At 39.3% G+C, this 18,261-nt stretch overlaps 1 protein-coding gene and 1 non-coding gene across 2 annotated transcripts in view; both read right to left on the reverse strand.

The window, feature by feature from the left end:
• Positions 1-13,695, reverse strand: part of LOC134224653 (phosphoribosylformylglycinamidine synthase) — a 29,375-nt gene extending 15,680 nt beyond the window's left edge. Inside the window, exon 1 of the mRNA XM_062704134.1 lies at positions 13,541-13,695. Within this exon, the coding sequence (XP_062560118.1) occupies positions 13,541-13,612 (72 nt within the window). The 5' untranslated portion in view covers positions 13,613-13,695. The remainder of the gene's footprint in view (positions 1-13,540) is intronic.
• A 701-nt stretch (positions 13,696-14,396) lies between these two features.
• On the reverse strand, positions 14,397-14,562 carry LOC134228193 (U1 spliceosomal RNA). The gene has a single exon (XR_009983863.1). It is a non-coding gene; the product is annotated as a U1 spliceosomal RNA (small nuclear RNA).
• Positions 14,563-18,261: the final 3,699 nt, after the last annotated feature.

Here is an 18,261-nt window from a genome sequence, read left to right on the forward strand (position 1 = left end):
TTGATCTAAGAAAAAAATTGATTTTCTAGAAAACCAGGAATTTCTAAGGAATTTATATTTGAAATTTCTTTAGGCATTCATTTACAAAATCTTTTATTTATTCTCCAGGAAATTCTTCGAAAAATTCTCCTGAAAATCCTTCAGAAATTCTTTCCCGCTCCAGGAACTCCCTCCAGGAATAACTTTGGTAACGTCAGGAATTCTTTTTGACATTCCTCCAGGGTTTTCTTCAAAAAATTATGTGGAAAGGTCTTTGTAAATTCGCCCGTAAGTTCCTTCGGAACTTAATATCTTCCAAAATTCCTGCAAAAATCATTCAGGAATTTTTGTTAATAGATTTTCTAAGGAAATTTATTAAAGAATGAAATAAGAAATCCTAAAGGAATTTTCACAAGAAGAATTTTTGAAGTAGTCTCTGAATGATTCCCAAAAGAATTTCTCAACGAATTTGCGGAACAATTTCCAAAGGAATTCCTGGATAAAGTTCTGAAAAAAATCCCAAGAGGAATTTTAAAGGAATTCCTAGAATTTCTTCCTAGAGTTTCGGAAGGAATTTCTTGAGAAATTACTGGAGAACTTCTATGAGAAAATGCTGGAATAATTGCTGAAACGATTTCTAGACAAAATGGAAGGAATTCCTAATTCGTTTTTCGTAGCAATTCCCATCAAATTTCCAAAGGAATTTGCAAAGGAATTCCTAAGGGATTTTTCAACGGAATTTCTAAAAGTATTTGCTAAATTAATTCGTAAAAGAATGCTTGAAGGAATTTCTGAAGAAATCTTGAAAAAAAAAAATCGAAAAAATGGGGTTTTTAAAGAAATTTAAAAAATCCGAAGTTATTCCTAAAAAAATCAAAGGAATTCGTGAAAAAAATTCATAATGGAATTGCCAAATTAAATCCTGAAAGAATTTCCGACATTCCAAACTTTTTGCAAGATTTTTTTTGGACATTCCTCCATAAATTCTTTCAGATTTTTCTCCAGGTATTTCTTTAGACAATTCTCCGGAAACCTCTCAAGATATTCCTTTGAAAGTTCAAAGAAGGAATTATAAAACATCGAAAATTAATTCGGAAATTCATTTACGAATTTTGTCAGAAATTCTTTTAGAAAATCCTTCAGTAATATTTACAATATTTTTAGGAATACCGTCGGAAATTCCTTTAGGAGCAATCCTTCCGAAATTCTTTCAGGAATACCTTTAGACATTTTTTTAGGAATTTGATTCAGGATTTTGTTTGGAATATATTCTAGGTCCTATGCTCGAAGATAATGTGACAACAAAACGGAATATAGTTTGTAAGTACACTAAGCATAAAACATAAACACATTCATTGCCAAAACATAAACACATAAAACCCTGTTTTTGATACCAAAAGTCTGAAAGCCAATACCTCAAACGTCGCCATTTAGACGAATCAATTAAGAAAGTATATTCTAGAAATTCCTCCAGTAATTTCTCCAGAAATCCCTTCCTGGAATTCCTTTGAAAACTTCATCAGAAATTTCAGATCTTCCTCCAGAAATTCTTTCGAAAACTCTTTTAGGAATTCTTTTGGTAATTCCTCCGGATTTTTTTGGCAGCTCTTCCAGAAATTTCTTTATATCTTGGGATATTCCTTTTGAAATTTCCTTTGAGCATTATTTCGTAAATCTCTCCAGAAATTCTTTTGGGAATTCTTCGGAAATTTCATTTGTGAATTCCTATAAGAATCTCCTTAGCAAATTCGTCAGAAAATATAGAAGAAATTTTATATAGTTGTCTTTAAAGAATTTCTGGATAAATTTACAAAGGCCTTTCGGGAGATTATCCAACCGAATCCTTAGAGGAAATACTGAAAGAATTTTATAAATTATTTCTGGAGGTGTTTCCTAAGTAATTCTAGGAGGAATATACAAATGAATTCTGGAAATAATTTCCGTAGAACATCCTGAACAGATTTTCACAAAAAAGTCTAAATGAGTTTCTGAAGAAATTTCCTAGTAAATTATTAAAGCAATCCAAGAAATAACTTCCAATGAAATTTTCAAACAAATACCTATGGAAATTTCATAAAAATTTCTCAATTTCTACAGGAATTCCTTCAGAAATTACTTCAGAAACTCTTGCAAGAATTTCTTCAGGAATATCTGAAAGAATTTTTCTACAAATTTCTCCGGAAATTCTTTCAAAAAACAGTAGTGAAACAGTATTGTTCTGAATCCGGAATAAAGGCTTCATGCCTTGTCTATGTCAAAAAAAACCAAGGGTATAGTGATTGTAGCAGTGTTGCATTGTGAACTGAACGCGTGCTTCGAAAAAAACTGAACTTGATCTCAGCAATCTTGGATCATCGTTCAAAACTTTCGTATGGCTCTTGAACGCTGCGTTCAGTTCTCATTTTTGAACGCGTTCAAACCTATACTAAAGTAAAATGGAAACATCTGAGGCCCTTCAATGAAAAAGGGTGAACATGATTTATAATTAATGAGCTTTCTTCAACATTCATTTATCTAATCTATTAAGCGTTTCATGAGACGTATTAGCATACTCTATTTTCAGCAATAACGACTTGCAAATTGGCATTATGATTTAATTTGGTTGGATACATTTTAACAAAGAAACGAACAGCGAGTGGATAACTGGAAAGAGCGGCATATTGCTTGAGAAACACAGATTTTCTTCAAAATAAATTTGCTATTCTCGATATGTGTTGGACGAAGCAATATAATATAGAAATAGAATGGAATAGTTACGTTGGAATTAGGTATATAACAAAGGTATATAACAAAGCACAACGCTTTCAAAATATCATACCAAATTAAAGCGAAAATGCGATGTTGACCAAAAACAAAAATCATAACTGATTTGGCTGAAATTTTGTCCATAGCATCAGGGCGTCAAATAGAACGGAATCATAGGACGGCCCATCAAAAATTTGAAAAAGTGTTGTCAATTATCCAATAAAGTAGAATATGCCAATTGTAGCCGAAAGTTACCGCTTGCTATCGATGTCTATTACTAAGCGACAGTTGACTAAATCACTTGAAAACTATCGAAATAGTATGATCCTCGTTATCATTTTTGTACAAATCGAGTTTATATAAGGCTAAAAATGCGTAAGAGGTTCAAAGCATGGGAACTATAAAATGACATCTAAACAAATCATGTATTTTCTGTATATTTTAACATGAAGTAGATAAAATCAAAAGAACGTAAAAAATGTTGATGGATAAATATCTTCGGGAATTAAAGTTACCCTCCATTATTTTCAGAGGGTAACTAAAAAAGTTTTTGTTGTTTGAATAATAATAGTGTTAATTCATCCATCCTTTGGTGCTTTTTCGAGTGCTTTTTCATAAATTTTCTCGTATCTTGACTAGTAGGGAACATGAAGTTTCATCAAGTTCTTGAAAGAAATAAAAAGTCAAAATTAGTTTTTGCAATATAATAAATAGATACATATATGGTTCGAATGGGAAGACACATATTTATGGACTCTACTTGATTTATTTGGTTTGATTACGTAGCGGGGTGAACAGGGAACCGAAAGCAGTGGTGCGAACGAACTGACAGACCTTTGAGCGAATAACAAAGTTCATACTGTGTTCAAGCAAAGCCTCCTTGGAGTTCAATTTTTTGATCGGAACGCGCGTGCTGTTCTTATGATCCCAGGTTCAGTTCAATATTTTTGAACGCAAACTGAACGCGTTCAAATGCAACACTGGATTGTAGTCGATCCATCCTCAAGCAGCACCTGTGTCGTAAATGAGTTACCGCGGCTTATGTATGACCCAATCCAGTCCTAATCGGTGTAAATTGGGTTACTCGGGTCATCATACTGCTTCGGATATTGTCAAGAATTCTTTGGGAATTTACTTCAGGCGTTGCTTCGGAAATTCCTCCAGAAGCTTTTGAGAGTATTCATCCAGGTGATATCTCGTGAATTTATCCAAAAGTTCCTTCGAATAATTCTCCAGACGTTTAGTCGGAATTTATTCGATTAGTCATCCAGAAGTTCTCTCAGGCATACCTTAAAAAATCCTACAAGAATACTATCGTAAATTTCTCTAAGTAATACAAATGAATCTGGAAATACCTTCAGAAATTCATCAAGGAATTCTTTCGAATATTCCCTGAAGTTTATTTTGAAAATTCTTTTAGAAGCTCGTCCGGAATTTCGTTTCCTGTAGCAATTCTGTAGAAATTCTTCCACGTATTCAGGTTCATCAGAAATTCCATTCCCTTGGCTCCCGTAATTCCTACGGAATTTCTGAATTCCTTGCCAAAAAAAATTTCCGACATTCTTGAAATTTTCTGCGCATTCCGTCGAGAACTCTTTCGGAAATGCCTCCAGAGATTTCTCCTGCCTCCAGAAAATTCTCAGGAAATTACTGCGCAGATAGATCCAGAAATTCTTTTGGGAAAAAGAAGAGATTCTTTCGAAAATTCAAAAAAAGAAATTATAAAAATTCCTTCAGAATTTCCCTAAGAAATCCCTTTAAAAATTCCTATAGGAAAACCTTAGAAAGATCCTTAAGAAATCCTTGCGTCTTAAAAATTTCTTCGGAATTTTTTTTCCGAAATTGCATTGAAAATTTTATTGCTTCGGAAATTTCTCTATGGGTTCCTTCGAAGATTCCTCAACGAATTGTTTCAATAATTTCTTCGGAAATTCTTTTTGGAATTTCTTTGGAAATTCCTTTGGTAATTTGGTCGGAATTCGTACGGAAAATCCTTCGAAAATATCTGCGGAAATCGTTTGATGAAAAATTCTTTCAGGAGTCATTTTTCCAAAATTTCTTCATGAATTCCTTGGGAAATGGCTTTCTTAATTCCTTTGGAAATTAGTTTAGGAATTCCTTCAAACTTTTTTTAGAAATTGATTCAGCATTTTTTTCAGAAACTTCTTAAATAAATTCTTCCAGTAATTTCTCAAGATATTCCTTAGGAAACTCTTATACGAAACTCTTGGAATTCCTTCGATTCTTTAGAACTGAATCTAGGAATTCTTTCGATGTTATGAGGAATACCTTCGGGCATTCTTCCGAAAATTTAATTATAATTTTTTCAAGACCTTTGGATATTCCTTTAAGATGTTTTCTGAGAACCACTCAGAAATTGTTTAAGGGATCATTCGGAACATACTTTAAGAGAAAATTTCTTCTGGAAACTTCCATAAAAGCTCTTCCGAAAACATCTTTAGTATTTCCTTGTTTAATTCTTTAGTAATTTTCCAGAAAAAATCTTTCAACAAAATTTCCGGAATAATTCGTGAAGGAATTTTATTTTGCTAAAAGGATTTCCTGGAGAGGAAAAATTTCTAAGGAATTTATAAAGAAATTTACGAAGGCCTTTCCAGAGAATTTTCCGAAGAAATCCCTAGCAGAATGCCGAAATGAATTCCTGGTGTAATTTTTCTGTAGTGAATTCCTGGAGAAGTTCCCAAAAGAATTTCTGAATGATTTACTAAAACATGTCTCGAAGAAATTCCAAAATCAATTTCCGAAGAAATTTCTTGAACAAATCCTAAAAAATTGTACTAAAGGATTTTTGAAAGTTATTCCTAAAACATTTTCTGTGTGTATTTTTGAGGGATTTTCAGAAGAATTTTCCTTGGGAATTTTCGAAGAAATTTTCAAAGGAATTTCAAAAGAATTCCTGAAGGAATTTCTAAGAAATTTCTGAAGGAATTTCTAAGAAATTCCTAAAAGAACTCGTAGAGAAAATTCCGAAAAAAAAAATGAAGTCAGTAGTTCCTTTAAAAATTCCGTTTGGAATTCGTTCGGGAATCCCTAAAGAAATTTCCTAAGTTTTATTCCAGAATTGTGGGAAGAATTCTTGGAGAAAATTCCGGAGGAAATAATGGATGAGGAATGGAATTTCCGATGGTATACGAATTTCTTGAATAATTCTTAAAATTTTGTGGAAAAATCGTGGAGGTATTTCCTGAAGAACTATTTAACTATTTACGAAAATTTTTAGAAGTTGGTTCCCAAGGTATTCTTTAGAGCATCCGAATAATTCTGAACAGTAGTAAAACCCGGTTTTGACTCTGGAATAGCTTGCTAGAAGACACACTTCTTCGGATATTCTCAGGAAGTTCCAGGAATAAGAAGTTTTTGGAAAAACATTCCAAAAATTTCCTTTTCAATTTATTACTTATCAAAACAATAAAACCCAATAACGGTTTCGAAAACCATATTTCGCTCTTCGAGCCATAGCGCCCTTGGCGAAACCGTTATTGAGAGCCCCTTACTTTATATATGGACCAACAGGTCTGTGCCACAAAAAGGGGAAAGGGAAAGAGCCCCTTACTTTCATGCATGTTCAAAAAGAATAGCATGATAAGAGCTGAGCTGATTTTTAAAATCAATTGGCCTGGGTCCCTTCTCATTGCTCGATCCCGGGAAATGAGAAAGTGGACTCCTTGGATAAGGTGGGCGCCATGGAAAGTGATGTTTACGATAAGAAAATCACCTTTGTGATGATTGCGATTGGAAAATCATCTTGATCAGCTGGCAGCAGAAATGGGAAAATGAGGTGTTGGGTAGATGGCCTTATTCAATTCGCCCGCAGGTGTTGAAGGTTAAAATAATGAATATTGGACTAGACTTCATTCGAACCATGTGTCGTCTAATGTCCAATCATTACACTCTAAATGCACATCATTTCAGAGTGAGGCTCTCGGAAGGCAATCTCTCTGTTTGCAGTGAGGATTATCAGGATATTGATCACGTCATGGGGGCGTGCGAGGAGCATCGTGGCCCCAGATTTGCGCTAAAGGAACATTTCCGGGTCCGAAGAAAACAACCAACCCAGTCAACACCAGATCGAATATGATGCCACGTAAGAAGCTTAAGCGGTGTCCATATAGTTACTTCCCTCTAGAACATGTACGTATATGGCATTCACTTTAGCATCTTATGTTGCATCATATACGATTTTGTGTTGACTGAGAAAGCCTATTGGGGAAGTGTTGGCGGTTCTTAATCTCGATTACATGTCCAGCGAACGGAACAAGTCGTATCAAGAAAATATCAACTCCAGGTTCGGATCAAGATACATCAAAATCAAATTCAAAATATTACCGAATATTCAACGGTTTTCCTAGTTTTTTTTCGTCATAAAAGTGTCTGGTTTAAAGAAATCGAAAATGTCACTGAATCAAATGCGATCGTTATAGTCCGTTTTCGAACCTCAAATAGTTTGTCTGCATTAAATTCAAATACTCTCACTACTTCAACGAATCTCTTATTTTAAAACGGCTTAGATGTCTTAGTCACGAACAAAAATTATAAGCGGTTTTTTACAGTCTACTCTGTGTTTCGCTTTTGAAGTATTGAAGTCCTCATCTAGGGCTGCTTCCTCAGAAACTTGTTCCATTATTCTTCTCAATTGTATTTCCTGTTCAAAAGTTCCAATTCAAGAGGTATCTAACCGCGTAAAAAAAATTGAAGAAATGTGTCATCATTTCCCATAGTTCTGGATTTCGGCACCCCCTAAGGCCTGGCGCCCTTGGCAGGGATCAACTTGGCCAACCATACGCTACTGCGCAATCGCTCTACAAGACTATTATTAAACCACTATAAAACCAAAAAAAAAATCTTGAAAATTCGATTAAAATTTCCTACCACAGATTTTTTATTAACTGAGTTATAGCTGACTGTTTAACTCTTCATTATAGTTCTTACTACTGACGCCAAATTATGAATCAATCAACTACACCAAAAATTCTGGTGCCCAACCATTTCCATTTAACCTTAGCCTAATATGCTGTGCTTGAGCCTATTTATCGTTGTGAATATTCATATATTGAACCTCTAATCAAAATTGTGCTACCAGACGGCTTGCCTATTTTTGGTTATTACGCCAAGTAGTCAAAACAACATAATTGTGCACAGTCTCTTATGTAAGCCATCAAAATTCTTGAGCAAAATGGACTTTATGTTCGGCAAATTTTCCCAATCTTAGCTCTGGCGATGGATGTTTTTTCATTATTTTTAAAAGCCGTAGGGTAGGCATTTATAATGTGCTGCTTCATATGAAAATCATATGCCGTTAATTGGCTACGAGTGCTCCAAACATTGTCCGAAAATGTTTTATTTAATGGCATCGCCAAAGTAATGAAAATTGTGAATTTAATATGAGAGCTAAAATAATGTAATTGTTATCCGTTCATCTAATGTGCGAAAATAAGAAAGTCCATTCAGAAAACTACTTTATTGGGCAAAATAAAAAAAACTCTTGCACAGCCTGCCTGCAGAAGTGGCTGCTGGAAACCGGGCCAAAGAAATGTTTCACACAAGTTTATTGCGTTTATCAGTTAACGAAGTGCATGAATCCAGCGTAATGTAACTAAAACATGCTTGACACTTTTTTTTTTGAAGAAGAAGAAGCAGTGATAAATAGCTTTCTACTAAACGGTGTATTATCGCTGAATTATTGATAAATTTTCGTCCTAAGCCAACGTTACATCCTAGGCTAACATTACCTCCCGTGATCAACATTGGGGGCACCAATTCGAGCCTTTTCAAAGGACTTTATCATAGAGTATATCCTCCGAAATTTTTCAAAAATAAAAAATCAATGATTGAATCCAAAAGTCAGTGGTTGATTCCTAAATGAAAAAAAATCTCTAACTTATCGTCTCTGTATATACTCATGAGTCACGATATGTAACATCGGGAAAGACGTTTTTCTCAAACTGTAACGGCAATCCCAGCAACTCCTATCCCTACCTCCCCGCGGTGCTGGCCGGGATACGAGCAACCTTAGGGAAGATCGGGTAACCAACCCCGGTGGGAACTATGGTCGTATGCTGACAGGGAAGGGGGGGTTTGCTCCTCTCCGGAGGTGCAAATCTTATTGAGCGTCTGTTCTCCATGTCAGGATCGGCTCACAACAGCGTCTGTTCTCCATGTTAGGGGCGGCTGATCATCGTCCGAGTGCCAGCGAGGGACTCTAAGTGAAACTGTGCACCATGGTCCACCGGAAATAAGGAGGAATGGTCCTCCGGAAATTTAGGGGGTTTGGTGTCAGGCCCTGCAAACCAGCCTTAAAAAACATAAGCAACGAACAATCAACAAGAGAGTACGGACCGGAACCATCGGCGAAGACCACTGCGACGAAAAGGGACTAGCGATTGGAAACTTGGTTCGTGGAACTGCAATTCTCTCAACTTCATCAGGAGCACACGCATACTCGCCGATGTGCTCAAGGACCGTGGATTCGGCATCGTAGCGCTGCAGGAGGTTTGTTGGAAGGGATCAATGGTGCGAACGTTTAGAGGTAATCATACCATCTACCAGAGCTGCGGCAGCACACACGAGCTGGGAACAGCTTTCATAGTGATGGGCGACATGCAAAGGCGCGTGATCGGGTGGTGGCCGATCAACGAGAGAATGTGCAGGTTGAGGATCAAAGGCCGGTTCTTCAACTTCAGCATAATCAACGTCCATAGCCCACACTCCGGAAGCACTGATGATGATAAGGACGCATTCTACGCGCAGCTTGAACGTGAGTACGACAGCTGCCCAAGCCACGACGTCAAAATCATCATAGGAGATTTGAACGCTCAGGTTGGCCAAGAGGAGGAGTTTAGACCGACTATTGGAAAGTTCAGCGCTCACCGGCTGACGAACGAAAACGGCCTACGACTAATTGATTTCGCCGCCTCCAAGAATATGGCCATTCGCAGCACCTACTTCCAACACAGCCTCCCGTATCGGTACACCTGGAGATCGCCACTGCAGACAGAATCACAAATCGACCACGTTCTGATTGATGGACGGCACTTCTCCGACATTATCGACGTCAGGACATATCGTGGCGCTAACATCGACTCTGACCACTATCTGGTGATGGTTAAACTGCGCCCAAAACTATCCGTCATCAACAATGTTCGGTACCGACGACCGCCGCGGTACGACCTAGAGCGACTGAAGCAACCTGATGTCGCCACTGCATACGCGCAGCATCTCGAGGCAGCGTTGCCGGAAGAGGGTGAGCTCGATGGGGCCCCTCTTGAGGACTGCTGGAATACAGTCAAAGCAGCCATTAACGACGCAGCGGAGAACAACGTCGGGTATATGGGTCGAAGTCGACGGAACGATTGGTTCGACGAAGAGTGCAGACAGATTCTGGAGGAGAAGGACGCAGCGCGGGCGGTCGCGCTGCAGCAAGGTACCCGGCAGAACGTGGAACGTTATAGACGGAAGCGGAGACAGCAGACCCGCCTTTTTCAGGAGAAGAAACGCCGCCTGGAAGAAGCGGAGTGCGAGGAGATGGAACAGCTGTGCCGTTCTCAAGATACACGCAAGTTCTATCAGAAGCTCAACGCATCCCGCAAAGGCTTCGTGCCGCGAGCCGAAATGTGCCGGGATAAGGATGGGAGCATCTTGACGGACGAACGTGTGGTGATCGAAAGGTGGAAGCAGCACTACGAGGAACATCTGAATGGCGCTGAGAGTACAGGCAATGAAAGTCAAGGCAGCGGAGGAGATGACTACGTCAGTTCAGCGGACGATGGAAGCCAACCAGCCCCCACCTTGAGGGAAGTTAAGGATGCCATTCAACAGCTAAAGACCAATAAAGCAGCTGGTAAGGATGGTATCGGAGCTGAGCTCATCAAGATGGGCCCGGAAAAGCTGGCCACTTGCCTGCACAAACTGATAGTCAGAATCTGGGAAAACGAACAGCTACCGGAGGAGTGGAAGGAAGGGGTTATATGCCCCATCTACAAGAAAGGCGACAAACTGGAGTGTGAGAACTTTCGAGCGATCACCATCCTTAATGCCGCCAGATCATCTTCCGTCGTCTGTCACCATTAGTGAACGAGTTCGTGGGAAGTTATCAAGCCGGCTTCGTTGACGGCCGCTCGACAACGGACCAGATCTTTACTGTACGGCAAATCCTTCAAAAATGCCGTGAATACCAGGTCCCAACACACCATCTGTTCGTTGATTTCAAGGCGGCATACGACAGTATAGACCGCGTAGAGCTATGGAAAATTATGGACGAGAACAGCTTCCTTGGAAAGCTAACCAGACTGATCAAAGCAACGGTGGATGGTGTGCAAAACTGTGTGAAGATCTCGGGTGAACACTCCAGTTCGTTCGAATCGCGCCGGGGACTAAGACAAGGTGATGGACTTTCGTGCCTGTTGTTCAACATTGCGCTAGAAGGTGTCATGCGGAGAGCCGGGTGTAACAGACGGGTACGATTTTCAACAGATCCAGTCAATTTATTTGCTTCGCGGATGACATGGACATTGTCGGCCGAACATTTGCAAAGGTGGCAGAACTGTACACCCGCCTGAAACGTGAAGCAACAAAAGTTGGACTGGTGGTGAATGCGTCAAAGACAAAGTACATGCTTGTGGGTGGAACCGAGCGCGACAGGGTCCGCCTGGGAAGCAGTGTTACGATAGACGGGGATACCTTCGAGGTGGTCGAGGAATTCGTCTACCTCGGATCCTTGCTAACGGCTGACAACAACGTTAGTCGTGAAATACGAAGGCGCATCATCTGTGGAAGTCGGGCCTACTACGGGCTCCAGAAGAAACTGCGGTCGAAAAGATTCGCCACCGCACCAAATGTGTCATGTACAAGACGTTAATAAGACCGGTAGTCCTCTACGGACATGAAACATGGACAATGCTCGAGGAGGACTTGCAAGCACTCAGGTATTCGAGAGACGGGTGCTTAGGACCATCTTTGGCGGTGTACAAGAAGACGGTGTGTGGCGGCGAAGAATGAACCTTGAACTCGACCAGCTCCACGGCGAACCCATTATCCAGAAGGTAGCTAAAGCCGGAAGGGTACGATGGGCAGGACATGTTGCAAGAATGCCGGACAGCAACCCTGCAAAGATGGTGTTCGCTTCCGATCCGGCAGGTACGAGACGACGTGGAACGCAGCGAGCGAGATGGAGCAGACCAGGTGCAGAACGACTTGGCGAGCGTGGGGCGTATTCGAGGATGGAGAGATGCGGCCTCGAACCGTTTATTGTGGCGTCAAATTGTTGATTCAGTGTTATCTGTTTAGATGTAGACTAAATAAATGTAAATGTAACGGCAATCCATGATAAGTTACTGTAAAAAAGTTCTAATTGCGGGGGGGATACCGGTGCTTATGAAGCACAATAATTTGTTTTACACAGTTGTACGAACAAATCACTATCCCCAATAGCAATTAAGAGAGAAAGAAGTGTTTTGTCATGGCTTGTCGGTGGGTGCTGCGTCTCATATTCTGTTTTATCGCACTTGTATAAGGTTGCGGTAAGCTTGTTATGATTGAGAGTTGTTTATTTATCCATTCTGCAATCCTTGTTCTGTATAAGAACATGGTGAGCAACCATGCGTCTGCATGCATCCTTTGGTGATGGGAATGGCGAAAATCAGAGAGATTTCATATCAGTTTCACGTGAAGTCACTGAATATTAATGTTTTCAACATAAATATATCACATTTTCCTTTTTATGCATCAAGTTTACACTTGTGTCGGGGATGCAATGGACTAACTTCTTGTATGAGCCGACACACTTGTGGAACCCCCCCACCTAAAAAGGGGCTGAGGGACGTACTGCCGTTCCCAGCTGGAATGCGCTACGGGTTAGACAGCAACATACTTAGCCAATATATTGAACACCATCACAAATTTCCAGCTACTGATTAAAACTGTTATGCTACTTTCCAAGGCAGGAATGGAATTGTTTCTTGTTTGTTCATTGACAACATGAAATGCACTAGCCTAGGATCCTCGAGCAGATGGAAAACAAACGTCATTTGTTTGGAGATAACTATAACTGGAGGCTCGATTTCATTATCAGTGATCACTGCCCTGTTTCTATATAACAAATAGCAAGGCAACACAACTAGAGCTGTTGTCACGCGAAATATTGCTTAGGTTCTACTAACAACTTTCGATTGTACATTCTATGTCATGTTATTGCATTTACATGGTGATAATAGTTTCAATTGTAAAAATGATCTATCAAATACTTGAGTCTGTTTGCCTTTCTCAACCGAGTACTTTTAGCTTTGAAAATTGCGTCAGAAATATTTTATACTGGTAAATGTGTGCAAACATAAATTATTCAATTTCAATTGATCAACTTGATATATTTCGCGCAGTTTTCTTTTGCAATCTCAGTCACCTTTATTGAGAGTGCGAAAGCGCTCTTGACTGAGTAGATGCTGATACATATACGAGTTCTTACACTTCTCAATCACAGAAAAATATCAATAGCATAATTCATATTTGCCGGGTCAATTCCAGGCGGTCTTCTTCTTCTCCTGTCTTGTACAGAACTTTAATATGTCAATAACAACGTGGTCTGATGATCAATATGCATGCTACGACATTGCTAGAATGTAATCCTTTTTTTCATGAGACACTGCAATTTGAAGTACAAAATTTACATAGGACACCTTAGCTTATGAAGTGCACGCGTATCAAAAAGTCACATTTATCACATCAACACCATAGCAATTCATTCCAACTTCAGGGTATTCCTGTAGACTTGACAGGCATTAGGACCTGACGATATAATACACACCTTTTGGAACTTCTGCAGAATCCTTTGCTTCTGTTCATCTTCAACTGCACTAAAAAATCGAACGATCACCATTTTCACTTGTTCCAGAATGTGTACACTCTCCAGTGGCTAATCAGGTACTAATACCGCTTTGCCGCCGTGGAAGGGTTTTTAAGTGCGAGGCGCACCATTCCTATCAGGTCCGTTGACGGTTTGTTTTGAATACACACTAACGCGCTCCGGCACATACTATCGCATGTCTCTCCGCTGCATACATACACCTTAAATGTGCTAAACTAAAACTACTTTGGCAGCAAAGATGGAAAAATTTCAAAAGCGAAGACATAAACCGCCTATCTGTTCCATCAACCATTGGTCCATTTTCAATACGCAAACTTCATCAAATGAATAAGAATTGGGCGATTTATAAAACAAGACATATATAGGCAGTTATTCTGCATGATATCAAAAGATATTTTAGTTACTAGATAAAGATTGTCGCTTCGGTTCCCTTTGTTCTGCTGTCCGGAACATGTTGGGTATCAAGCTGTCAAATCGTATGGATTTTCCTTCTTTGACATTTAGCTCCCCTATCCTCGCCAGCAAAAGATGTTCCGGACAGCGACGACAGCGACAATCTTTATCTAGTAACTAAAATATCTTTTATTATATCGCGTGAAGGTAAGATTGCAATAAACGACAAGCTTAAGGAAGTGGATGGAATCCAGAGGAAACAGATATATTTCTATATGGAGTTAGACGATCACTGTCATAGAAACAAGAAAAATACTCTGGAATAGATAGTAAAATGGATTCGCAAATTCAGTGGATTATTCCATAAAAACATAAAAACTCAACATTTAATTTAACAATAGGATCGGGATGTGCGCGTACGCACGTCCCGGCTATCAAAAATTACACACACGAGATATCCACTTGAGGGATATTCGCAGGGGTCAACCCAGCACGGATGTGCAATGGCCGGGTCTCAACCTGGGGGAACCGCCTTAATGATCACGGTAACCCCTGTGCCAGGTAAGTATGCTTTTGGGTGGTTTGCCTCCAGGACATAAATTGAGAAGAGCATGTTGGTTCAGTGATTTGTACATTCTTCTAGGCATGGACATTTACCTACCTTTAAAAAGGATATTCTTCTATAAGAAAGATAATGTTTGAAGTCTTATTTGAAATCATATTCATATATGTAGGGGAATTGTGACTTTCTCTGCTGGCATATATTGATTCATGTGAATTTATCAGACACAGCAGAGGAAGAAAAAAATCAAACAGGGAAAGAAACATTTCGAAATTATGATTTTAGAAGGAAAAAAGGTTCAAATTGCATTCTTGTCGAATAAGACTGCAACATTAATGGTGCTTGGTGAGATTTAGCAGACCAACCCCGGCCAAATGATCAACAAAGTTGTTGGAATATATAGTGCTGCAATCCTACGTCCATCATGCAGCCCATTTCAGGGTTTAGATTTAAATAAATACCAACATAGATCTTATTTGGATGGCATTATTATCGATATAACATGTATTTTACAAAACATGACTTTTCTCTGTGTTTGCACAACGTTATTGTTATTTCGAACTTTATTCACTAAAAGGAGGCGCAAGGTAGTTTATTTATTTGTTACTACCGTCTCGAAAGTATTTATACTATTCTACAGACTGCAGCTGCACTGTACAGAGCCTTAATTTCATTGCAGTTTTAGACATAACCCAACAAACATTGGATATGGGAACCACACGTATGCTGCATACTCAAAGATGAACGGTACAGCGCCTAATTTGCGTAGATATAATTGTCCCACTGAAAATATGAAATAGTCTTTTGATGATAATGGAGACTGAAGACCGTTAAAGCGGGCTGCAATATATTTGCAGATTTGGTATTCTGTTTATATTGCATATTACAGAATTCTGAATAATTGAGCAAAATATTTTATTCCTGTGAATCTTTTTCGAATAAAATATGTACTTGTAAGGACATTTCATACTTCAGATTTCATCGCCGTAGCTGACTTTTAGTCTATAGTACCGTTTTTCCAGTAGCAGACTTGACTTAAGAAATTGTTTTTTTTTCACCATAGCATTTTGTTTGTCGGCTCAGTTGGCAGAAAATATTCTATGCTGTTTTCCCAAATAATCATGTGGCAACCGATTCTGTAACTTTGATCTTACTCGAGGTTTGTTGTTAAATATAACTTTCCATAGCAAATAACAAAGGGATTCATAAAAACCTCTGTTAGGATTCTGGGCAGCAGTGCTGAAAAATTTAGTTTTATTCATTTGAACGCTGAATAGTAAATCTAGCCTTTGTTTTGCCTCTGTCGTTTTCCAAGCCGTCTCACTTGATCAGTGCCCGACCAGTAGATAGTAACAGATTTATATCAGACCATGTTATTCTGTTACAGCAGTTTTTTTTATAACAGGGGTTGTTATAAAACATGTACCATTAGTAGTTAAAATAACAAAAATTGTAACAAAATCTCTTCTAGTTTTAACAAAAATATTACTAAATATGTTATTTATTGAACAAAAATATAACTCGTTGTGTTACATAAAAAGTGGTGAAAATTGCTTATTCTATAACAAATTATGTTCTTGAAAAGATTGTGATTATCCATAATGTAGGCAATTAACTTTGTCTAGCTAGTTCAACTTTGAATATAGGTTCAAGTTATACTGAAGGTGGTACCTTCGTTTTCTTTCCAATTCCTATCTACCAAAAATGTAGGCAATTTTTTTCGGTATAAATAAACATAACACATTATGTTATAATCATGTTATGACGATCATAAACATTTTCTTTCCTCCATTTTTGACAGAGAATTTATAACAAAATTATTGCAAGTTTTGTTATTTGTAACACATATTGATATAATTGAGATAAAATTTTGTTATGCCTAACTGGTCGGGTGCCTCCTGTCAATTGAAGATTCATTTGAATCATGGGTTATGAGAATGGCTTGTGGTCGGAAAAATGGAAAATTTCTAGGAAAACATATTTCTTATCACCAATTTTATATGTAATATTGATGTTGAATTGATGTTTGTGCCTATTATGGTAGGGGAAATGGCGGTTTCGGCAGGTTTTGTTCTGTTATTGTCAGGGGGTTTTCTATAACTAATTATGCTCAAATTTAGCCTAAACATTCTTTGCATATCAGAGAAAATTATGGCTTAATTTAATAAAATTTGGTCAACAAAAATAGAACAAAACCTGCCGAAACCGTAATTTCCCCTACATGTCGCTCCAAAAATAGGTTTTGCGGTAAGTTTCGGAATGACATGATATGCACCAAAAGTCAATCGAATGAGTACGGCTGCTGCTGTCAATAGAATAGACAAGGGTTACTCGTTTGTGATCTCTGTACTCAATTGATATCTGCGAAGGCCAAGTTCATATTCGGGTAAAAAAATTCAATTAACATTGAGATTTCACGGCACTGTTAAGCAGCATGTGGGCCCTCCTTAGCCGTGCGGTAAGACGCGCGGCTACAAAGCAAGACCATGCTGAGGGTGGCTGGGTTCGATTCCCGGTGCCGGTCTAGGCAATTTTCGGATTGGAAATTCCTCTCGACTTCCCTGGGCATAAAAGTATCATCGTCTTAGCCTTATAATATACGAATGCAAAAATGGTAACTTGGCTTAGAAACCTCGCAGTTAATAACTGTGGAAGTGCTTAATGAACACTAAGCTGCGAGGCGGCTTTGTCCCAGTGTGAAATGTAATGCCAATAAGAAGAAGAAGAAGCTAAGCAGCATTAGCTCAAAGTTCTGAGCAAAATTCATTTGAGATTTTAAACAGAATCCGTTTGGGATTCTGAACAGAATCCCTTTGAGATTCTGAAAAGAATTCGTTCGGGAATATGAACAGAATCCGATCATAATTTTAAACAGAATCCGTTTGGAATTCTAAACCCGAGTAACACACATGTTGTAGAGTGGTTACAGTAACTCATATGCAACCAAATTTGGTCACATTTACATTTCAATTGCTGCAACCAAATCACAGTCGAATAAGACGTACCCGAATGGGCGAGATGATCCTCGAGATAAAGCGGGACGTCTCGCAAAAGGGCGCCGCCTACAAGAAGAAGCGGAGGAAGTCCTAGGCGAGACGGTCAAGGTGAGGGCACTCACGACGGAGGTGAATCTAAGGGTTAAAGACCTGGACGAGATCACCGAAGTCGAAGACCTCGTCACGGCACTGCGGCGACATTGTGAAGTGGAGGCGTCCACCGCAGCCGTTCGGCTACGTAAAGGTCCGGCAGGGGCACAGGTAGCATTGGTTCGGCTATCTGCAGCGGACGCCTCCAAGGTAGTCAAGTTAGGGAGCGTCAAATTGGGGTGGTCGGTATGCCCTGTGGGCATATATGAGCAACCCGAAGTTTGCTTCAAGTGTCTGGAACCGGGGCACAAGCAATGGGACTGCAAAGGCCATGACAGAAGCAAGCTCTGTCGACGCTGCGGATTGGAGGGACATAAGGCACAATGCTGCACGAACCCTCGCAACTGTTTGATCTGTTCCAGCAAAGCTGCGAACAGCAAGCACCCCATGGGGGGTTCGAAATGCCCGGTGTTTAAGCGTGCTGCAAAATCACAGTGCAGGTAACGCAGCTAAACCTGAACCACTGTGATGCAGCCCAGCTGTGTCAGACAGTTGCTGAATGGGGGACGGATATCGCCATCATAGCAGATCCTTAACGGGTACCCGCCAGGAACGGTAAT

This window comes from Armigeres subalbatus, chromosome 3 (assembly GCF_024139115.2).
Source record: "Armigeres subalbatus isolate Guangzhou_Male chromosome 3, GZ_Asu_2, whole genome shotgun sequence".
Classification (NCBI taxonomy): domain Eukaryota; kingdom Metazoa; phylum Arthropoda; class Insecta; order Diptera; family Culicidae; genus Armigeres; species Armigeres subalbatus.